The 24,444-nt window shown below is 43.7% G+C and overlaps 1 protein-coding gene across 2 annotated transcripts in view; it reads right to left on the bottom strand.

Moving 5' to 3' along the window:
• scaper (S-phase cyclin A-associated protein in the ER) overlaps positions 1 to 24,444 on the bottom strand; it is a 347,711-nt gene that overhangs the window by 210,402 nt on the left and 112,865 nt on the right. For both annotated transcript variants that reach the window (XM_038784220.1, XM_038784221.1), the window contains 4 exons: positions 18,726 to 18,868; positions 17,447 to 17,528; positions 13,246 to 13,398; positions 12,532 to 12,639 (listed from right to left, as the gene is read on the bottom strand). In XM_038784220.1, the coding sequence (XP_038640148.1) occupies positions 12,532 to 12,639; positions 13,246 to 13,398; positions 17,447 to 17,528; positions 18,726 to 18,868 (486 nt within the window). The remainder of the gene's footprint in view (positions 1 to 12,531; positions 12,640 to 13,245; positions 13,399 to 17,446; positions 17,529 to 18,725; positions 18,869 to 24,444) is intronic.

Raw genomic sequence — 24,444 nt, 5'->3', positions numbered from 1 at the left:
GCATATGGGTTCAAATCCCACCAGAGCAGCTGGTGGAATTTGAATTTAGTCTATAACAAATTTGGAATTAAAAGCTAGCCAGTAGTGGTGACTATGAAACTATCATCGATTGTTGTAAAATCCCATCCGGTTTAGGGAAGGAAATCTGCCGTCCTTATCCTGTCTGACCTACATGTGACTCCAGGCCCACAGCAATCTGGTTGACTCTTAATTGCCTCCTGAGATGATCTATCAAGCGTCTGAGTTCAAGGAGAATTAGGGATGGGTAATAAATCCTGGCCTTGTCAGCGATCCCCACATCCCATCAAAGATTGTTTTTAAAACGACGTTGGCTAATGTAAGAATATGTTAGGAATCAAACCCAAGATCTGCCTGATCTCAACCTGTTGGTTCCAGATCAGGCAGTGCATTAATTGGCAAAGCTTCTGGAGGAGCCCTTCTAAATTATAAACAAAATTTTTGTCAACCTGTGAGAAAGATATCAGAGTTCAACGGCACATGTTTCACACCAAAATTATGGATCTTTGAAGTAATAAAGTTCCTGCACTCTAATGTCTTCCAACATTATGTGAGTGTAAAAAATCCATATTATATATCCATAAACTGAAGAATTACATTAACGTATGAAACCTACATGATATCATGTCGCAATACAGCTTTGTGATAGTGAACAGATAGAATTAACCTCAGCATTCAATTGTTTGCGCAGATCTAAAAGCAACCTTTCAATCCCTGCAACACATGTTTCTAAAAATAAAGTCACTGTGTGTGCAACATACTCAAGTCTACTGATGCAGGGTCTGGTATTGCAAAGATAAGTGACTTAAAAAACAATAATATCACAATAATCAGGTAATTTGATCGCAACAAGTCAATGGTGGAAATGCTTGATAGATGTAGGAAAGAACCACAGATTTAGAAGAGAGTGCGTTTGAAGAGGGGAATGGTACAAGTTAGGACATTGACAACAAGATGGGCCAAATAGCCTCCTCCCGTGCCATAACATTTCTGTGATTCTGAGCAGAGTTTTGAATGACCTTAAGTTTATGAACAGCAGCTCTGTGCTCCACCCCATTGCATAAAGCAAATAGTCATACAGGAAAAGTAGGGGGCGATTCTCCGAGCCCCGTGCGGGGCCGGAGAATCGCCGCAACCGCCCCACAACGGCTGCGCACGATTCTCCTAGGTGCGGAGAATCGGCGCTGTTTGGCGCGGCGCTGCCGATTCTCCGGCCCGGATGGGCCGAGCGGATACGACAGAGTCCCGCCGCCGCCGTTCACCCCTGGTCGCTGCCGGCGGGATCTCTGCACAAAACGGTCGGGGGGGGGGGGGCTTCGATGGGGTCTGTCCCGTGATCGGGGCCCACCAAATCGGCGGGCCGGCCTCTACCCTCCACCCCCCCGACCTACATTCTGGCGCGGCCAGCCCCTGAACACCGACGCCATGTTGAGTCGGGGCTGGCGCGCTAAAGAAGTCCCCCGCGCATGCGTAGGTTGGCGCGGCGCCAAAAGGAGGCTGGAGCAGCGTGAACCGTTCCAGTGCGCGAACACTTGGGCTCCATATTGGAGAAGCCCCCCGTAGTTTTTTTTTTTAATTGCTCCTTCTCGGAGTCAAATTTATTTCTGATTACAATATTTTATACTGAATTCACTATTTTAAGCAGCATGCATATTATTCAATCAAAAGCATTAACGCTTCCTAAAATTGACCCACATAATGGAGCTAAATCCAATGCTAACGTTTCATCCCAATGCAGAATCATGAAACAAACATTTTCAATCTGCCTGATACAGCTTCAGACTGGGGAAATGAAACATAACCATCCTGTCCACCTGCAGATGTGGAACAGATTCAAGAAGTTATCACTGATATAATCTATTCACTCACTAACGCTCCTGTCTAAAGTGATAACTGAACAAAACAAGCCTAATCCCAGCCACTGAAACCGACACCCATCAGTTAGAGAGCGTTTCGGATATAAAATGAACAAGTCAGCCAGCTGTCCCACTGTCACTACAACAATTAGAAGCAGCCCGTCAAATCAGCAGGACCAGTGCAGTCAGAAGCCAGTGTCCTTGCTGCTTGCTCTAATGTGCAGTTTCTGTCCATAAACTGTCCTTCGCTGCATGACTCGCACATCATAAATTCAACGAGGGAGAGAGAGGAGAAAAATAAATGTCTCTTCTACATTGTCGAACTAGTGCCACACGATTGCAGGTGCTTCTCAGAGTTCTCACCTTTCAGGTTGTACAGCGTGGACAAATATCAGAATTCATCCCCAAGAATTCATTAAGAGAACAATGAAGTAATGATACCCCATTTCAGACATGAGTGTCATATCTCAAAGGTGTAGATCAAAGTACCAGATTATCACATTAAGATAGATTAAACAGCATTAAGTCCAAACTTGCAGCTTCGGCTTTTCAACTAATATGAAATACCTCCATTAAACTCTTTCACTCAACAGCAAGTTAATAAACAAACTAGCTCTTGACATTTTAAGTGCATTTTAAATGACTTCGAGACAAACAAATTAACATGGTAATTTGCTATGGCTTAATATCATTTAACATAGGTGTCACACCAAAAGTGGAAATTCAATCAGTTTATCTGCCACTGAAACCCACGGTAATGCTTTTGTTATCTCCAGATTCAACGAACTCTGTTGGCCCCAGATGATGGTGTAGTATTAATGACACCGGGTTAGTAATTCAAGGGCCAAGACTAATGATCTGAGGACATGGGTTTAAATCTATTTTTAAAAATGTATTTACGGGTTGTGGGCTTCACTGGTTAGGCCAGCATTTATTGCCCATCCCAAGTTGCCCTTCAGAAGGTGGTGGTGAGTTGCTCTCTTGAATCGCTGCAGTCCTTAAGATGTAGGTACACCCACTGTGCTGTTAGGGAGGGAATTCTGGGATTTTGCCCCAGTGACAGTGAAGGAACGGCGATATATTTCCAATTCAGGATGGTGAGTGACTTGGAGGGAAACCTCCAGGCGGTGGGGTTCCCAGCTATCTACTGCTCTTGTCCTTCCAGATGGTAGTGGTAGTTGGTTTGGAAGGTGTTGTCTAAGGAACCTTGGAGAGTTGCTGCAGTGCATCTTGTGGATGGTACACACAGTTGCCACTGTGTGTCGGTGGTGGAGGGAGTGAATCTTTGTGGAAGGGAGAGCAATCGAGTGGACTGCTTTGTCCTGGACGACGTTGAGCTTCTTGAGTGTTGTTGGAGCTGCACTCATCCAGGCAAGTGGAGAGTATTCCATCACACTCCTGACTTGTGCCTTGTAGATAATGGACAGGCTTTGGTGGGTCAGGAGGGGAGTTACTCGCCGTAGGACTCCTCGTCTCTGACCTGCCCTGGTAGCCACAGTATTTATATGGCTAGTCCAGTTCAGTTTCTGGCCATGGTAACCCCCAGGATGTTGATTACAGGGAATTCAGCTATCGCAATGCCATTGAATGTCAAAGGACAGTGGTTAGATTTTCTATTGTTGGAGATTAGTAATGCCTGACACTTTTGTGATACAAATGTAACTTGCCACTTGTAAACCCAAACCTGGATACTATCCTGGTCGTGCAGCATTTGGGCATGGACTGCTGAAGAGTTGTGAATGGCGCTGAACATTATGCACAGTAAGAAGTCTTACAACACCAGGTTAAAGTCCAACAGGTTTGTTTCAAACACTAGCTTTCGGAGCACTGCTCCTTCCTCAGGTGAATGAAGAGGTATGTTCCAGAAACATATATATAGACAAAGTCAAAGATGCCAGACAATGCTTAGAATGCGAGAATTTGCAGGTAATTAAATCTTTACAGATGCAGAGATAGGGGTAACCCCAGGTTAAAGAAGTGTGAATTGTCTCAAGTCAGGACAGTTGGTAGGATTTCGCAAGCCCAGGCCAGGTGGTGGGCGATGAATGTAATGCGACATGAATCGTGTTGCGGCGTCTGCATGGTCTCGCCAATGTACCATGCTTCGGAACATCCTTTCCTGCAGTGTATGAGGTAGACAACGTTGGCCGAGTCGCACGAGTATGTGCCGCGACTCGGCCAATGTTGTCTACCTCATAGGCTGCAGGAAAGGATGTCCCGAAGTGTGGTACATTGGCGAGACCATTCAGACACTGCGACAAGGAATGAACGGACATCGCGCGACAATCGCCAGGCAGGAATGTTCCCTTCCAGTTGGGGAACTCTTCAGCAGTCAAGGTCATTCAGCCTCTGATCTCCGGGTAAGCGTTCTCCAAGGCGGCCTTCAGGACGCGCGACAACGCAGAATCGCTGAGCAGAAACTTATAGCCAAGTTCCGCACACATGAGTGCGTCCTCAACCGGGACCTGGGATTCATGTCGCATTACATTCATCGCCCACCACCTGGCCTGGGCTTGCGAAATCCTACCAACTGTCCTGACTTGAGACAATTCACACTTCTTTAACCTGGGGTTACCCCTATCTCTGCATCTGTAAAGATTTAATTACCTGCAAATTCTCGCATTCTAAGCATTGTCTGGCATCTTTGACTTTGTCTATATATATGTTTCTGGAACATACCTCTTCATTCACCTGAGGAAGGAGCAGTGCTCCGAAAGCTAGTGTTTGAAACAAACCTGTTGGACTTTAACCTGGTGTTGTAAGACTTCTTACTGTGCTCACCCAAGTCCAACGCCGGCATCTCCACATCATGAACATTATGCAGTCATAGAATCCCTACAGTGCAGAAGGAGGCCATTCGGCCCACCAAGTCTGCACCAGCCCTTGCTCCGATAGAGCACCCTACCTCGGCCCAGTCCCCACAACCCCACCTAACCGTTGAGTAAATGAGCATGGCCAATCCACCTAACCTGCACATCGTTGGACTGTGGGAGGAAATCCATGCAGACACGGCGGGAACATGCAAACTCCATACAGTCTCCCAAGGCAGAATTGTACACGGGTCCCTAGCGCTGTGAGGCAACAGTGCTAACCACTATGTCACCATGCCACCATCAGCAAACACTCCCATTTCTGACCTCGTAATAGAATTTTAGATCATAAATTGCAGGTGCAGAAATAGGCCATTTGGCCCATCGAGTCTGCTCTGCCAATCAGTAATATGTGACTCCAACCAGTTGAGGTTTTTCCGCCTGATTTCCATTGAGCAGTTTTGCTGGAGCTCCTTGTGCCCGTACCTGGTCAAATGCTACCTTAATGTCAAGGGCAGTCACCCTCATCACACCTCTGCCATTCAAATCCTTTGTCAATGTTTGAACTAAGGCGGTAAGGAGCTTAGTGGGGGCTGGTTTATCACAGTGCGCTAAACAGCTGGCTTGTAATGCAGAACAAGACCAGCAGCGCGGGTTCAATTCCCGTACTGGCCTCTCTGAGCAGGCACCGGAATGTGGCGACTAGGGGCTTTTCACAGTAACTTCATTGAAGCCTACTTGTGGCAGTAAGCGATTATTATTATTATTATTACTAGTGATGCTGGCAGAAGCCAGAGCATAGTAATGCTGGCTGAAGACAAATTGAGCGTCAGTGAGCAGGTTATTGCTAAGCAAATGTCGCTTGATAACACTGTTGATGACCCCTTCCATCACTCTACTGATGACAGTGCACTGATGGGGTGCTAATTGACCGGGTTGGATTTGTCCTGTTTCTTTTGTGTGGGACATACTTGGGCAATTTTCCACATTGCCGGGTAGATGCCAGTGTTGTAGCTGTACTGGAACAGTTAGGCTAGGGACCTGGCAAGTTCATCAGTGTTGTTGCTAGAATATTGTCACAGTCCATAGTCTTTGCAGTATCCAGAGCCTTCAACCGTTTCTTGATATCACGTGGAGTGAATTGAATTGCTGGAAGGCTAACATCTGTGATATTCGGGACTGTGGGAGAAGAGCGAGAATGATTATCGATTCGGCACTGCTGGCTGAAGATTATTGCGAGTGCTTCAGCCTTGTCTTTTGCACAGATGTGCTGGGCTCCTCCAACATTGAGGATGGGGATATTTGTGGAGCTAATGTACTTCATCAAGCATAGGGATATTGGCAGAGCAGGACTTTGTTCAGGTTAGAATAGCTGAGCTGTACTGCAGAGTTTTGGATGAGGTCAAGAGAGTGGAAGAGGGGAGACAGTCCAGGACAGTGTTAGAATAGTTAAGTCCACTGGCAACAAAAGCATGGAAAGAAGTCTTACAACACCAGGTTAAAGTCCAACAGGTTTGTTTCAAACACTTGCTTTCGCAGCACTGCCCCTTCCTCAGGTTAAACCTGTTGGACTTTAACCTGGTGTTGTAAGACTTCTTACTGTGCTCACCCCAGTCCAACGCCGGCATCTCCACATCATGGTCAACAAAAGCATGGGTGAGGCATTCAACAGTAGATAGGATGAGCATAGACAGACAAGAGCAGTTATTTAATTAAATGGCAGAGGAAGCCTGTCCTAATGCTTTGCCTCTTTTCATTTGTACAGAACTCCAAAGATGAACAGACAGAAATATGATCACCTACAAATCCCTCGATAGTCAGAACAATGTGAAAAGTATTCCTTAAGGAAGAGGAGTCTGATGCAGCTAATGTACAGAAATTTCTCTTTGGTTTGTTCGAAGAACCCCCATTACGTTAGCAGCTTGAATTTTAGACATGCAATCATAAATTCAGTCTATTTAAAACATAGATAATCTCCATCCTTTATTTTTTAATATTGTAGGAGATGAACTATGTCAGTTTTATGCCTTGAAACTTAGAATTTATTGTTGATCTCCATCAGTGTGTTTTTTACAATATGACCATAAAAGAATGGTATTTGATAATTAAAACTGATGGGGACGATGAATGAGATCGTTTATAAAAGAAAGAGAAATAGACCATCCATCTGAATAGGCACATGGGTCCTCAATTTAATCATTCATCTGAAAGATAGCGCCTGTAACAATGCAGTACTTCCTCACTACTGCTCCACATTATCATCGCAGATTATTTACTCAAGATCTGCAGCCAAGTTTGAACCCAAAATCTTTTGACTGCGTAGGTTATCAGTGATGGTATTTTCGTATGGCAGATTGCTGTCACACTTGCAAACAGATGGATAGGGTTCATTCAAGCATCTTCTATGTAGTTTGTGTTCTCCCAGTCACGTCCATCATACTGAGCGGTCATGTTGGTTTAACCCCAGTTGCAACTTGTACATAACTAATAAAGATTATTATTATAACAAAACACAAGAGGTTTTCCTGGACAATCTCCAGGAGATATCAAGGAAAAAGATATGGACTCATAACCGCGTCTGATGAGCCTCTTTTGCAACTCACTCGGAAACAAGAGGAAGACTAGCTGTATTGGTGATGATGAACTGAATCCAGACAGATGTTAAGTTTATTTCCACACTTCAATCCAGTATTCAACCTGATTTTGCACAGCAATGAACAGAAAACTCCACTTTGGCCTGCATGGTCTTTCTCAGCCAATGAGGTACATGCTGACCAAAGACAAATTTACAAATTACAGCTTTAAAACTACCACATTTGCATAGAGTTCCATGCATTCTACATTGCTGCGGAATTCATCGCACTATAAATTGGCACAATTCCACAGCAATACAGCTCCCTCAGAAAATTTTGGAGAACTGCTTCAGAAAGCTACCTTGTAATATAAATGACTTATAAGATGGATGTCTGCACTTCTTGTTATGGGGTTGAGCTTGAACAGAATTCCAATAGGTTGAAACAAGGGCCAAATCTATGACTACCTTCCTGTTTGGGAAGTATTGGTGAAGCAAATTAATGATCGCCACTGGGTGCAATGAAAGGTTAGTAAAAAGGTTTTGAATGGTTTCCTCCAGGAACAGCTACACTGAAATGAAATGAAAATCACTTATTGTCACGAGTAGGCTTCAATGAAGTTACTGTGAAAAGCCCCTAGTCGCCACATTCCGGCGCCTGTTCGGGGAGGCTGGTATGGGAATTGAATCGTGCTGCTGGCCTGCCTTGGTCTGCTTTAAAAGCCAGTGATTTAGCCCAGTGTGCTAGGAATCTAACACCACCTGGTATTAGGACAAAGTTAAAGGTCACTCGATGATAGGAATTTGAAGGGTTCCTAGAGCCTTGCTAAACATTTATACTACCTATCAAACAAAAAGCTTCAAAAATAATGTGTGATTTTACGGCCACCTTGCGCCTGGAAAGCATCACGCTACAGTCCAGCATGACCAAAAGAAGCCGGAAGACTCCATTCCCGGGATCCAACCGGCTCACAACGCCTCACGAGATCTAACTCAATCTCACGAGACGCTGTGATGTAAATCCGACCTATCGTTGGTGGGATCACTTTTAGGCAAATCAGCATGCTACAACGCAACAGCGAGTCCCACTGTAATATGTAATTTCCCGAGGTACCCGAGGCTTGGGATCTATCTCTTTCACCTTGGAGACCTAGGGTGAGCGCCGTTCAATACTGGTCTCCACAAACAGGGACCAGACGGAACTGCACTCATTGGGGGTCTCCCAGAGGATCGGAGGCCCTGAGATGCAAGCCCTTTGGGTAGGGTGGTGTCCTGGCACTGTCAAAAGGGTGCCTCGCTGGAATTTTTCACATGGCGGCGACCGGGCCAGGGGTGCCCTGCACGGGTGATGGGGGCTGGGAGAACTGGGAACCTTCCCATAGCGCATTGGTGCTTGGGGGGCATCAAGGGGCGCATCGGGGGCTCCAGAGACCAGTATGCCAGTGCTGCTCTCTCACTACACTGAGGAGTTCCAGCAAGCAGAGCTCCTCAGTGCACAAAACGGGGCTATGTACGGTTTCGGCCACACGTTCCCCGCTGAAGCCCCCTATCTAACTGTTAAATAGCAGGGGTGTTTCGCGCCGCTGTGAGCGTTGGGAAACATGCGGCTAAATGCGCTCGCTATGGGACTTTGTTCCTATTTTGTTCAATCACACCCAGTATGATTGAATTTGATCTCTAAAAGTATCTAACACAAATAAAAAAGGTACACATTTCATGTACCGACACTTATTCAGAACAAAATGAACGAAACCTTTTGCCACTGTTTTTAAAAACATATGAAATTAAGTTACATTCTCCAACATTATTAAAAACATTCACTTTTTAAAATCCTTTATAATTAAGTAAATAATTAAGTCTCTAGCATCTGCTTTCAGCTGGTGGTGAATGTGAGAACTATCATCGTAACCAATGCAGCGTTACATGTCACTTAATTATACACATGTTAAAAAAATTACCCTTAAAATACCTTATGTAGCAATTTTATATAGAATAGTTTATGAGGAATTGAAATGAAATTACACTCCTCTTTGTAATAAAGAATAAATTTTAAAAACCTTGTATTCACATAGTATCTTATCCTGGCACATCTCAAATCACTTCAGACAATGATTAACTTTTGCAGTGACTGTTAAGTGGGCAAATGAACATACATCTCTTTCATAATTCATGTGTGGTATTATATATATACATATGGTCAGCATAACATTGGATATAATTCATTTTATTTAGTCTAAATTGTCCGATCAACTATATGTTATAAACTAGGAAAGTAAAAAATGGCCATTAATTCAGTAAGGTCAGTATTTTTTATTCACACAGATATATAGGTACATTAAGAAGTTGACAAGGAATCCTTTCTATATCTTTTGGTGTGAACTTTTTGTAAATTAATACCAGAAATAATTGAATGTCCCTAATTTCCTTTTACCACTATGAGTTTCTTGTAGATTTTGCCTTTTAGTGTGATGTGCAACTAGGCTGGTTTCATCAGCTTTGATTGTCATCCTATAACTAACCTGGGTCTTCATTCAGCATAAGCCTGAACAGTCACAGCAAGCACACCACCCACACACACATCCGCACACCTCTCAAAAATATCTCACATACACACACATCCGCACAAACCCCCATGCTCATACCCGCACATGTCGTGCACACACACACCCTCACACCTCTCACACACACAAACCCATACATCTCGCACATGCAAACCCGCACCCTTCACACACACCAACATTTCTCCAGAGAGCAGAAACCCTATCTGAATTTTCCTCTCCCACACTCAGCATACTAGTGACACACATATTAGTGACACATACCCACCACTCTCTGCATAAAGAACCTACCTCTGACATCTCCCCTATACCTTCCTCCAATCACCTTCAAATGATGTCCCATCAGGACAGCCATTTCCACCCTGGGGAAAAGTCTCTGGCTATCCAATCTATCCATGCCTCTCATCACCTTGTACACCTCTATCAAGTCACCTCTCTGCCTTCTTCGCTCCAGTGATATATAAGGTTGTATAATTAAAGGTTATGGTATTAAAGCTTATGGAGTTAAGACAGATCTACCACGATCTAACTAAATGGCAGAACAGGCTCAAAAGGGTGGAAAACTTTCAGATTTGCCACGTGCTTCCAGCATTAAATGTCACCCACTTGGTCTGGATGATTCTGCTTCACAGAGGTCAGTGCACTTGCCAACTGAAGCATTAGAGGAGCTTTGAGTTCCTTACCGAATATGTGGAATTGGTCTCTTTGGAAAAAATCTCCTATACCTAATGACAACTCCTTTAGAATACTTGAAATAGTTGAACTAAAAGATACCATCACATGTTAACTCATTATAGTCAAATGGCAACAATGACCTAGCTATCAATATTCCCAACCAATTTCAAGCTAAAATGGGAAAATGTTGACTCAATTGAAATAGCTTTTTTTTTCAATATCTTACCATCACCTTCTCTGATGTTACATCAGCACTGACTCTCTGTTACATTTTCTGCAATCCAATGATGAGTTAAATCAGATGCTTGAGTGATTTGGGATAATCCCCTTCATTAAGTCAATCATTCTTTTTGTGGCACTGTAGGAAGCATCAGCAAAATGCTTTGAACAGGTGATTTTTGAATGTACTTTTACAAGTTCGACAGTTAGAGGTTTCCGGAGCCTGAGGCGATTTGCGATGTGACAACTTAATGTTAAGTTGTTGCACAACATTTTAACCATAAATGCCACGAAGAGGAAATAGAAATAATTTAAAATTTGTGTTTGGTGGGATGTTGTGGAATTATATAATCTGTAAACTTTTGAACTTTCTTTAAGTTTGTTAGAAACTGGCTATTACTGTACTCCTATGTAGTAGAAAATGGCCCTGTGCGGTATTGGAAAGTAATTTTCGATAGACTTACTGACAGGTTATAGATCAGAAACTGATCAACATTGTTTATTTGTTATAAGCCAATTTTCACTTCATTAATCAGGCTGCACCAAGTGACCACACTTAAATATATCAAGGAACATCTGCTTTTTAAAAAATAGCAATTTTCCAATTGTGCTGGATCGTGGCAGAATTTACATTCAACAGTATGGATATTTTTCAGGCGAGAGGAAGATTTACAGTGGAGTTCCCCAGGGTTCGATATTGGGACCCTTGTTTTTCCTGATATATTAATGATCCAGATCATAGAGTGCAGGGGACAACTTCAAAGTTTGCGGATGACACAAAACTTGGAAGCATTCTGTAATGAACTCCAATTGGCTTTATTGGTTGGCCAATTGGAGTATGAGCTCCCTCAATGATAGCTCATTGAGGGGGCCCATATAATCACCTGTGTAGGCTTTGTGAGCCAGTCTTAAGTTGACTGGACTGCTAGCAGCACTGTTTGTAGCTGCTCCTGTAATATCTTTATTGTAAATAAATATTGGTGTGGTGACGGAACTCCTGCTTCCCGTGGATTACTACACATTCTAAACTGCGAAGAGGACAGTGTAGAGCTTCAAAGGGACATAGACAAAGTTGGTGGAGTGGACGGATAGGTGGCAGGTGAAGTTCAATGCAGAGAAGTATGAGGTGATGCATTTTGGTAGGAAGGATATGGACAGACAATATAAAAACTAAGGGGCACAATCCTTCAGGGGTGCAGGAGCAAAGGGACCTGGGTATATTTGTGCATAGAATTGAAGATAGAACAGATGTAGAGAGCAGATAATAAAACATACAGTATCCTGGGCTTTATTAATAGGGGCATAGAGCAGAAGGAGGTGGTTATTCTGAACTTATACAAGACACTAATTAGACCTCAGCTGGAGTATCGTGCACAGACACCACACTATATGAAGGATGTGAACACATTGGCGAGATTGCAGAACAGGCTTATGAGAATGGTTCCTGGAAGGGGAAACTTCAGATATGAAGATAGATTGTTGAGGTTGGAACTGTTCTCCTTGTAGAGAAGATTAAGAGGAAATTCGACAGAGGTGCTCAAAATCATGAGGGGGCTGGACAGGACAGATAGGGAGAAATTGTTCCCACTCAGAAAAGGATCGAGAAGAGCACGTACAGATTTAAAGTGATTTGTAAAAGAAGCAAATGTGATGTGAGAAAAAGCTTTATCACACAGTGAGTGGTTAGGGTCTGGAATGCTGTGCCTGGAAGTGTGGTGGACATACAGAAACCAAGTTAGAGCATTTGGTAGCTAAGAACCGAAGTGTGTGCCAACATGAGACGTAACAAATGTTTTATCAAACTTCTTTTTAGCAAAACTTACCACTTCCTCATCTGACAGCTCCCGCCCCTGAATGCTGCTGTTCTCCCGTACGGCCTGCTGGTGTTTTCTCCCTTTGATGTGGCTGAAGAGATAGACCTCGGACGTGATCTTTGGAACAGAAAGTGACAACATTTCAAGCTCACTGAATTAAGTGGCATTCTGCAGCAGCTAACAATAGTAGGATCTTCACACGGACCGCTATCACGGTCCTGCAAACTAAAAAAACGCTTTTTCTTTAAAAAAACGTTTCCTATTTCTACATTTGTCAAGGACCGTTACTTTGCATGGTTCAGAGAAACGTGCCGGAACTTTTAGGGGCAGAGTGAAGGACATTTGATCCAACAACCCCACCACTTTGCACGCAATCACCTGCATTCTCACCATACCTCTTGAACTCGCTCCAGAAACGTTTCTCGAGCTCACTGATATTGTTCTTTTCAAAGCATTCCCAAGGTAAGTTTTCCAAAACATAATTCACCTGTAATTCCAGCCAATTTCTGTCATTTTAATCCATGATTTTATAATTTGTGTCCGTTTTAGTTTGGTTAGCTTTGTTAATTCCCTTGAAAATTTCAATTAAGTCACCTTGAATCCTATGTTTTCCAAAGGAAACAAGCTCAATTTCTTTACCTCTTGCCGGCTAGTCAGGCTGTACAATATTTACATTTGTCTCCAGTCAGGTCATTAAAATTGGAAGCAACAGCAAATACCTACCAACACATTGCACAAGGAACAATGTTTTTTGCGTTCGTAGGGAGTAAGTTTGGGAGCGTAGTCAGTGTTAGCATGCCTCCCACTGCTAAGCTCTGCTGCTTTCTCTTTCCGTTGTTCTATCTGCTCCATGTGCCTTCGACTGCTCTCATCATGCTGAATCAAAGACAAAACAGATATAGAAGTCGCCGTCTACAACAACAGCAGCGGCAGTTAATATTCTTCTGCCGGTCCTTCACTTGAGTTACATTTAAAATGCAAATCAAATAACAACAGTGCGCTCTGTCCCTCTGCAACCTCCCCATCACATTTCCCTCCACTTTCTACCTCTGAAGTACTAAACTCATGAGGTTCAGCTCCTACCTGTTCAAACAGAAAGCTTGAATATTGTGCACAATTTTGCTCTCCTTAACCAAGGAAGGTTCACCTGCCTTTCAGGGGCTGTGACAAAGGTCCAATCACTGGACTGAGAGGGCTATCCTCTGAAGAGTAATCAAGTAGAATGGCCCACTATTCTTAGGAATTTAGAAGAATAGACCTCATTGAAATGTATAAAATTCCCGTACCAGCCTCCCCAAACAGGCGCCGGCATGTGGCGACTAGGGGCTTTTCACAGTCACTTCATTTGAAGCCTACTTGTGACAATAAGCGACTTTCATTTTCATTTCATTTTTCATTTTCATTTCATAGAAGACTTGTAATGTAGAAAGCTTCATTAGGGTAATTTCCCAACTGGTGAGTCTAGAAGCAAGGGTCTCAGAATGGGAGGTCAGCCATTTAGGACTGAGGCAAGGAGAAATTTCTTCACTCAATGAAAATCGCTTATTGTTACAAGTAGGCTTCAAATGAAGTTAGTGAAAAGCCCCTAGTCGCCACATTCCGGCGCCTGTTCGGGGAGGCTGTTACGGGAATTGAACCGTGCAGCTGGCCTGCCTTGGTCTGCTTTCAACGCCAGCAATTTAGCCCTGTGCTAAACAGCCCCTGAGTTGTGAGTGTTTGGATTTCTCCACCCTAGAGGGCTTTGGATGTTCAGTCATTGGGTCTGTTAAATTCTGATATTGATAGACTTTTGAACATTAAGGGAATCAAGGCAAAATGGGATTAGGTGGGAAATGTGAAGTTGAGATGGGATATTAGCTTTCTTATTGGATGACAAAGGAGTCTTGAGAAGTTGTGGGAAATTGAAGCAATGATAGGCCTATGTTCGTATGTTAATATAATTTCTATATTCCCTCAAACAATTCTCTCCATGCCTACACTGCCATTTAAAGTGTCCCTGAGGCTCTCTCATTGCTGTATTCTTATTTAACATTTTTAAGTGTCGCATAAGTTTCATATATATGCCAACAGCACCTGGCGTTAGTCTCCGGCATCTAATTCAATTTCAGGATTGTTGTAGCACAAACTGACTGCCCAGCTCTACACAGCCGTGCCCCAATCTGGGAAATAATTCTAACCATAAATCCCATCTTTCTTGGTCTCCGAATAATTCCTCCAGAAATTCAGTTGCTTTCCATCCTCCGTTTTCTTTTGTTTTAACCTTTCCATTTCCTACACTGGAGATCTTGACTTTTACTTATTTCCGTAACTAAAAGAAAAGCTAACACTGGACATCCAAGATATTCACTTTCCATACAGCTGTCTACGATACTGATCTACCCCTTTAGTATCAGCCGCCACATCACCATGTCTGAAATCAAATAGAATGATGACTGATTTGGTTTTACGTTATCTCCAGTTTCTACAGCTAGACAATATCATACAGAAGTGTTGTGACTAGTTTTTTTTTGTGGCTCACCAAAACCCTGGGTACCAGACAAGAACGTATCGTTCCAGTTCTTTAAAGGAGACCAATTGTTCAGTTTAACAACAGAACTGGAGGAATGAATGGCTTACAAATAGTCGTTTGTGAAATAATGCAAGACTACTTATAGCAATACAAGTTCCAATTCATGCTTGATTTCTGACAGCGTAGTGAATTAATCAGATTTTTTAAAAAATTAGTTATCAGGATGTGGGCGTCACTGGCTAGGACAGCATTTATTGCCCATCCCCAACTGCCCTTGAGAAGGAGATGGCGTGCTGCCTCCCTGAAAAGCTGCAGACCACGTGCTGTCGGAACTCCCACCATGTAGCTCTTGGAGTTCCTAGATTTTGACCCAGCAACAGCGAAAGACAGTGAATAATTGGGAGTCTGATTCTGGCAACTATTTAACGCCCCAGCCTTCCCCGTTTATTTCGGGTTGCAATTTCAGAAATCGGATTCCTGGATCAGTAATAATTGTCAGGGTGACAAGAGTATTCCATGCTTAAGTTGCCAGATGTGTATTCTACACATTGTAAAAGAAAATCAGCTAGTGACTTTGTTCAAAGAAACATGATGGTTGGATGGCAGCGGCGACCATTTGGCGTAATATGTGTACTTGGCCAGGCCAGTTTGGATACTTCGGTATTGGCCTCCTTTCCTGGCCTTGATGCCATTTAGCCTTGTTTCCTATGAAGCTACACAGCAAAGTGGCCCGCCGACTGTGAAGATATAGATGTATGACATGGCAGGGGTAATGGGTTGGGAATTAACTACAGGTGGCATGGTAGCACAGTGGTTAGCACTGTTGCTTCAAAGCGCCAGGGTCCGAGGTTAGATTCCAACTTGGGTCACTGTCTGCGCAGAGTCTGCACGTTCTTCTTGTGTCTGCATGGGTTTCTTCCGAGTGCTCCGGTGTCATGGGAGTGTACCTTTAAGAAATGGTTTTGTCTTATCACATGGTTTCAGTGATGTCATTGTGTGGGTGGTGCTAGGTTGTGGCTTTGTGAGTTTCACTTTCGCTTTGAGTTGGACTGGTTTGAACTGCACAGGTTGAAATAAGTGTTTTTCTGTATCTTCATTTTAAAAGCTGTTTCCAGACTGCTTAGTAACTTAAAAGAGATAATTGCTTTCTGGAAGGAATTCAAATCTGCTGTTTGAAAAGGGGAACAGAGTATCAATAACAAGTCTTATACCAGTGAGAATGCAGTGCTGGACCACGCCTTTGAAAAGGGGTTTCTGGTTTTACTTGGATTTTGTTATTTAATTGGAGCAGTTCAGCGGGACTTCATTAAGGGTTACTGTAGCTGTACGGGGTCTTTATGTAGTTGATAAAAATTCTTGCTGTGTGTGTTTATACAAATGTTAACTAAATTCTTAGAATAAAACTTTTTTTTTATTAAAAGCGCCGAAGAAGTCTGTTGAATAACACCTGAAAGGCAGGCTCTTGTGCTCATCCTAGCCAAATTCAACAGTTATAGGTCAGGTGAACTCCATAATATACTTTGGAGTTTTCTAAACCCCGGCCTATAACACCAGTTTCCTCCCACAGGTCACGAAAGACGTGCTTGTTAGGTGAATTGGACATTCTAAATTCTCCGTCTGTGCTCCCGAACAGGTGCTGAAGTCTGGCGACTAGCGGATTTTCACAGTAACTTCATTACACTGTTAATGTAAGCCTACTTGTGACAATAAATATTATATTTTAAATAAAGATTGTAAAATTATATTTTAGCCTTGGGGACAGTACCTATCTATGAAATCTCTTAGAAATGACTTTTAAAAAGAAAAAAAAAAGTACAGACTGGTCGAGTGTCTTTGAATTTGCTCAAATTGCCTTGCATTTCAAAATTGTGAGACTAGGAGTTGATTAGGGCCCTCTCAATGATCATTCATGAAGCTATTCCACACGCCTGCTCTACTAGGACAGTAATAAATTTACTTCAAACTTTTGAGCGTGAATGAGCAACATCTAAAAGTGCAAAGATCAACAAATGGGAGTCCCTCACAAGATTTACCTGAACGAAGAAATTCATGATTCTGATGCCTTAAAAATAGAAGAAGCAAACTCATTAAGAACTCTACACGAGTCATTTTGTGCCTTCTCCAGTGCAGGTCTGTGCCAAAATGACATACTTGTTACAGAAATATAAAGTGGATTGGTTCTGTACCAGGTGGTACAGTGATATGAAGTAACACATGTATTCAGCCGGATCCAATTTCAGGATTGCCGCCAAAAGACCAAGACCCCCGACTTAGCCGTGCCCTTAATAACCCTTGGTCCTTGCAGACTAATCAGACAAGAGCTGCAAACATTGCAACGAGTGCTTGTGAGGATCAGCAAAAACTACTGTGCTATGTTATCATAGAATCATAGAATTTACAGTGCAGATACTTTACCTTCTGCTGTATTTTCTTTTGCAGTTCCTCCATAGCTTCTTGTTGTGCTGCACTGAGTGCGGCCAGCCTCTCCTCTCGTTCCCTGCCAATAGAGTAACAGCAATTAGGAAAAGGATATAGAAGAAAAATAGCATGTCAGACGGAAGATGTGCAGTGCTGCTTGTTTTTTTTTCTAACTAAACCCAACCCATGGAAGGGGCCAGATTGAAGTAACTCACTTTACAGGGTGAGAAGTTACATCTCCTGAAATGTGTACTCCTGCCTGTATAACATGAACAGAGTTTGAGAAAAGGAGTACACATAATATCCCAAAGAAGTTTTGAATAATTGTGCAAGTCTGCTTATAGTAAATTAGCAATGTCGATCTGTGAATGTTGGCAGGCAAAGGGGAAAAACTTGTACAGACTGTAAAGTTGTGAGTTGGGGGGAATGTTCCCCAGATTATTCATGTTTTTGTATTTTTGAATATGTTTGGAATACATTTTTTTTAACAAGTGAATGTTTGGCAGTGTATTAAACCATTGACAGTATGACACAAGTCAGGAGTGACTGAATAGTCCCCTCTTTCTGGACAAGCGCAATTCCAACATACAAGAAACTTGACACCATCCAGGACAAAGCAGCCCACTAGATTGGGACCCCATCCACAAACATTCACTCCCTCCACCACCGATGAACAGTGGTAGCCGTGTGCACCATCTACAAGGTGCACTGCAGGAATTCACCAAGGCTCCTTCAGCAGCACCTTCAAAACCCATGACCACCACCATTTAGAAGGACAAGAGCAGCAGATACCTGGCAACCCCACCACCTGGAGGCTCCTCTCCAAGCACCTCACCATCCTGACTTGGAAAAGTATCATCGTTCCTACACTGTCGCTGGGTCGAAATCCTGGAACTCCCTCCCTAACAAGAGGTATACCTACACCACGTGGACTGCAGCAGTTCAAAAAGGCAGCTCACCTTCTCAAGCACAATTAGGGGTGGGCAATAAGTGCTGGCCTGGCCTTCGAAGCCGACATCGCTTGAATGAAGGGCCTCCAAAGCTTATCCTGCCCTACAATTCACACCCCAAAAAGTTGGACCGAATGGTAATCAGGACCAGGAATTATATTTTCTCTCCCAAACACATGGATACACAGCAACATTCTAGTGGCCCAAATGCATCTGCCAGTGTGATCAGCATATTTAATCGGTGGCCTTCTGGTCGGTATGTCATAGCGTTACACCAATTGGCTCCAGGGGCCTGCATGGGAATCTGCTTAACAAATGGCACAAACCTCGCTCTTTCACGTGCAGCATCTTCCCTTGCTTTCTCTTTCTCTTGTCGCTGTTGTTCAATCCGTGCCTCCTGTTCTCTCCTTTTCAACATCAGTTCCTCCACACGCGCCTGGCGCTCTGCCTCCAGCGCTCGCTTGCGTTCCTGCATTCAGCCACATTATTTATTTATTTATTTTTACATCGAGGTTATTTCATTGTAAAACAGATCAAAAATAATGTAATACTTAAAAAAATTTCCACTGTCCTTTCACTGACTTCTGACTGGGGCACACAGGGTCAGCTGCCCTCCAATAACTAGACCAAGTGTATATCATCAGGGGCTGATTTAGCACAGTGGGCTAAATAGCTGGCTTTTAAAGCAGACCCAGGCAGGCCAGCAGCACGGTTTAATTCTCGTACCAGCCTCCCCGAACAGGCACCGGAATGTGGCGACTAGGGGCTTTTCACAGTAACTTCATTTGAAGCCTAAGCGATTTTCATTTGAAATGAATGAAATGAAATCAAAATTGCTTGTCACAAGTAGGCTTCAAATGAAGTTACTGTGTAAAGCCCATAGTCGCCACATTCCGGCGCCTGTTCGGGGAGGCTGGTACGGGAATTGAACCGTGTGATGGCCTGCCTTGATCTGCTTTAAAAGCCAGCGATTTAGCCCTGTACTAAACCAGCCCTTTTCATTTCATTAATGCGTGTCCCTAGACACTGCTCAATCAGCTGGAGTTATACTAAACCCTGTCCATGCTTTTTCAGATGAGTCATTTGATAAAGGGCAGAAGCAGCAACTACAGCCAATTTTGCCCTCCGTAACCAAGTGCACGTTCGTCACCTTTCACACTCTTTCACCCAATAACTCAACATAGAGCTGACACTGAAGTTGGGCCTTTGACATTGGCTAAACTCACTCAAGCGTTAAAGGAGCTGTATACAATCGGTGTAATCTCACTCTGATGTTTCAAATTCAATGCTTCATTCGCAAGTGCTTCAATTATCACATCATATCCAGTTTCCAGTAAAATAAAGCGTAAATACTTTTACAACTTCACACATAGAATGAGATTGATAGGATTGGTAAAAGAGCGAGATAACTACATGATGGTTGATGCTAAACTGGGGAGGTTGAGAAGAAAAGACATTGTTTGGGATAGTCGTAAAAGGGCTTCAGTTATTGTACTTGTAAGTTATTTACTATTGTTAAATAATCTCAGAAATGTAATGACTATTATAAATTCAGTAGACTCTCTAGTGCAGTGATAAGGGAGTGCTCTTTTGTCAGAGGCTCCATTCTTTACATCTGTTGCTGAACTAGAATAGAGTCCACTATCGTGCAGGAGGCCATTCCATCTTTAAATATAGGCAATGACAGAGCATCCACAACCCCCTGGGTTAGAGAATTCCAATTGAGTGAAGTAATTGCTCCTCACCCTAAATGATTAGCCTGTTATTCTGAGACTGTGTCCCAGATTCCCCAGCCAGTAGAAATAACCTTTTCTGTGTCTACCTTGTCAAGCCCCTTCAGAATACTCTCATGCTTTGTTGTACTGCCTCCCAGTGAAACCATATATTTCCTTAAATATGGAAATCAAAGCCGCACACAACCCCAAGGTAGAGGGGTCAATTACGAGGGGGCATAGGATTAAGGTGCGAGGGGCAAGGTTTAGAGGAGATGTACGTGGTAAGTTTTTTTACACAGAGGGTAGTGGGTGCCTGGAACTCGCTGCCAGAGGAGGTGGTGGAAGCAGGGACGATAGTGACGTTTAAGGGCATCTTGACAAATACATGAATAGGATGGGAATAGAGGGATACGGACCCCGGAAGTGTAGAAGATTTTAGTTTAGATGGGCAGCATGGTCGGCGCAGGCTTGGAGGGCCGAAGGGCCTGTTCCTGTGCTGTACTTTTCTTTGTTCTTTGTTGTTCTTTGTGGTCTCACAAAAGTCCTGTACAACTGTAGCAACAATTCTTCATTCCTGCACTCCAATCCCCATGCAATAAAGGCCAACGAGCCATTTGCCTTCCTAATTGCTTGCTCCACCTGCATCCTAACTTGTATTCCTTGTACGAGCACAGCCAGATCTCTTTGAACATCAATATTTACACGTTTTGTGCCTTTTTAAAAATATTCTGCTTTTCTAAACTTACAACCAAAGTGAATATCCTCACTCTTCCCTACATTATACTCCATCGGCCATCTTGTTGCCCACTCACTTAGCCTTTCTATATCTCAATGCAGCTGTTCATCCTTCTCACAACTTACATTTCCACTTAACTTTGCACTGTCATCAAAATTAAATACATTCTTCCTTATAAATAGCTGAGGCCCCACTACTGATCCTTGTAACACTCTACTAGTCACCACCTGACAACTTGAGAATGCCCCATTTATGCCAATGTATTGCCCCGCTGCCATAACCATTTATCATGCCTATAAACCTTTTGTGTAACACCTTTTGAATGCCTTTTGGAAATCTGGAGATACTCCATCCATTGGTTCCCCTGCTGCAGGTTTGCCCTGTTGATTCCCTTGTTTCCCCTTTCTTTATTTTTTTCTGTTATAATTTTGATCCATGTATGCTTAATGGATATATATCTTTAAGTCGAGCATGGGAAATGAGGAATTCAGAAGTTATGTAAGAGAACACTCTGCTAGATTTGAGCAACAGAATCACAGACTTTGTGGCACCCGAGAGATGGGGTGAGACTCAGTTCGATTGGTTGGCTGGTGGCCAATGAATTGGCCAAAAAGCCATATTCTGCCCGGTAACAGGTGGTGACTGGATTCTGCCTTAGTGGAATGATTTCCAGAGACCGCTGGAAAGCAGAGTCGAAACCTGGACACACAGAGAAAAGGACTGCTCTCTCTCCCTAGTGTCTTCTCCAGAAACGCCGGGAGCTGTTGTATTTCTCAAACTGCAGAGACCTGAAGGCGCAGCACAGTGGTCACCACTACTGCCTCACAGTGCCAAGGGCCTGGGTTCAATTCCAGCCTGGGGTGACCATGCGGAGTTTGCACATCCCCTGAGTCTGAGTGGGCTTACTCCGGGTGCTCTGGTTTTCTCCCACAGTCCAAAGATGTGGTTAGGTGGATTGGCCATGCTAAATTGCCCTTAGCGTCCACCTGACAAGCACGTCTTTCGGGACTTGTGGGAGGAAACCGGAGCGCCCGGGGAAAACCCATGCAGATACGGGGAGAGCGTGCAGACTTTGCACAGACAGTGACCCAAGCCGGGAATCGGACCCTTAGTTTGGGGGGGGGGGGATTATTTGAGCAGTCACAGACAGACTCTCGGCGGTTGTGGCAAGGACTAAACAACATAACGGGCTACAAAGCGAAGCCGAGCAGTAGCTCTGGCAGCAGTGTACCCCTCCCTGATGAACTTAATGCATTCTATGCTCGGTTTGAGCAGGTAACCAACAATCCGCTATCGAGTGCCCCAGCAACCCATAATTCACCCATACCCACCATCACAGTTTCCAAAGTCAGATCGGCCTTCCTGAAAGTGAACCCACGGAAGGCGATGGGCCCGGACGGGATCCCTGGTCGTGCACTCAGAGCCTGCGCATACCAGCTGGCAGAGGTATTCACAGACATCTTTAACCTGTCCCTACTCCACTCCGAGGTCCCCACCTACTTCAAGAAGACCACCATCATACCGGTACCAAAGAAGAACCAGGCAACGTGCCTCAATGACTACCGCCCGGTGGCCCTGACGTCAGTTGTAATGAAGTGCTTCGAGAGGCTGATCATGAAGCGCATCACCTCCATACTCCCGGAACGCCTTGACCCACTTCAATTTGCATACCGTCGCAACCGGTCCACATCAGACGCCATTCCCCTGGCCCTACACTCATCCCTACAGCATCTCAAAAACAAGGACTCCTACATCAGACTCCTATTTATTGACTACAGCTCTGCCTTCAACACCATAATCCCAGCCAAGCTCATATCAAAGCTCCTAAACCTAGGACTTGGCTCTCCACTCTGCAACTGGATCCTTGACTTTCTGACCAACAGACCACAGTCAGAAAGAATGAACACCAACACTTCCTCCACAATAGTCCTCAATACCGGTGCCCCGCAAGGCTGCGTACTTAGCCCCCTACTCTACTCCCTGTACATACACGACTGCATGGCAAAACTTGGTTCCAACTCCATCTACAAGTTTGCTGACGATACGACCATAGTGGGCCGGATCTCGAATAACGACGAGTCCGAATACAGGAGGGAGATAGAGAACCTAGTGGAGTGGTGCAGCGACAACAATCTCTCCCTCAATGCCAGCAAAACTAAAGAGCTGGTCATCGACTTCAGGAAGCAAAGTACTGTACACATCCCTGTCAGCATCAATGGAGCCGAGGTAGAGATGGTGAGCAGTTTCAAATTCCTAGGGGTGCACATCACCAAAAATCTATCCTGGTCCACTCACGTCGACGCTATCACCAAGAAAGCACAACAGCGCCTATACTTCCTCAGGAAACGAAGGAAATTCGGCATGTCCACATTAACCCTTACCAACTTTTACAGATGCACTATAGAGAGCATCCTATCGGGCTGCATCACAGCCTGGTATGGCAACTGCACGGCCCAGGACCGCAAGGAACTTCAGAGAGTCGTGAATACCGCCCAGTCCATCACAAAAACCTGCCTCCCATCCATTGATTCCATCTACACCTCCCGCTGCCGGGGGAAAGCAGGCAGCATAATCAAGGATCCCTCCCACCCGGCTTACTCACTTTTCCAACTTCTTCCATCGGGCAGGAGATTCAGAAGTCTGAGAACACGCACAAACAGACTCAAAAACAGCTTCTTCCCCACTGTCACCAGACTCCTAAATGACCCTCTTATGGACTGACCTCATTAACACTACACCCATGTCTGCTTCATCCGATGCCAATGCTTATGTAGTACATTGTATATATTGTGTTGCCCTATTATGTATTCTCATGTATTTTCTTGAATTCTGTTTAATTCCCTTTTCTTCCCATGTACTGAATGATCTGTTGAGCTGCTTGCAGAAAAATACTTTTCACTGTACCTCGGTACACGTGACAATAAACAAATCCAATCCAATCCAATTTGTGCTTTTGATTGTTTGTCATGCTCTTTGCCACTGTAACTTGAATTAATTGTTTTATATGGTTGTAATGAAACATTTTCAATAAACATTTCATCTAAGAATTAGCATCTCTAACAAAGGAATTCTTCAGTCCCCACTCCTGAAGGCGCTACTGCACCATCTTTATTCCACCCAAATGCAAAAAAAAGTTTTTTTTAAATCAGGTTATATGTAGATTAAGTTGCATCATCACTATAAAGCATATAAAACATAAGCATTTTTAAAAGATAATGTTTCCAACTGTTATTTCCCAATTTCTGACAGTTGCTTTCTTTTTGTCCACATCATAGAGTGCTGAAAAAGCATTCTCTCAGCAAGCAAACCATCACAAATGAACAGGAGACAGAAGCCATCTATTAAAATTACCCGTGATACACAGCCGCATCAAGGGGCACAGAGCCAATGATTTGTACCAATGCAGCAAGATGGCAGCACGTTTTCAGGAATATCATACCGAGACTCAGTCACATTTACTAAATCCTCGGCTAGACCACTTCCCTTTTATTTCGTTTTTAATTCAGGTTTGCTCAGACCACATTTGCAGGGCAATTATAGAACATACTCAGTGGTTTAACTTTTTTTTTAATACAAATTTAGATTATCCAATTA

The sequence above is a fragment of the Scyliorhinus canicula genome, chromosome 24 (assembly GCF_902713615.1).
Source record: "Scyliorhinus canicula chromosome 24, sScyCan1.1, whole genome shotgun sequence".
Classification (NCBI taxonomy): Eukaryota; Metazoa; Chordata; class Chondrichthyes; order Carcharhiniformes; family Scyliorhinidae; genus Scyliorhinus; species Scyliorhinus canicula.
This window is presented reverse-complemented; position numbering and strand designations above follow the sequence as displayed.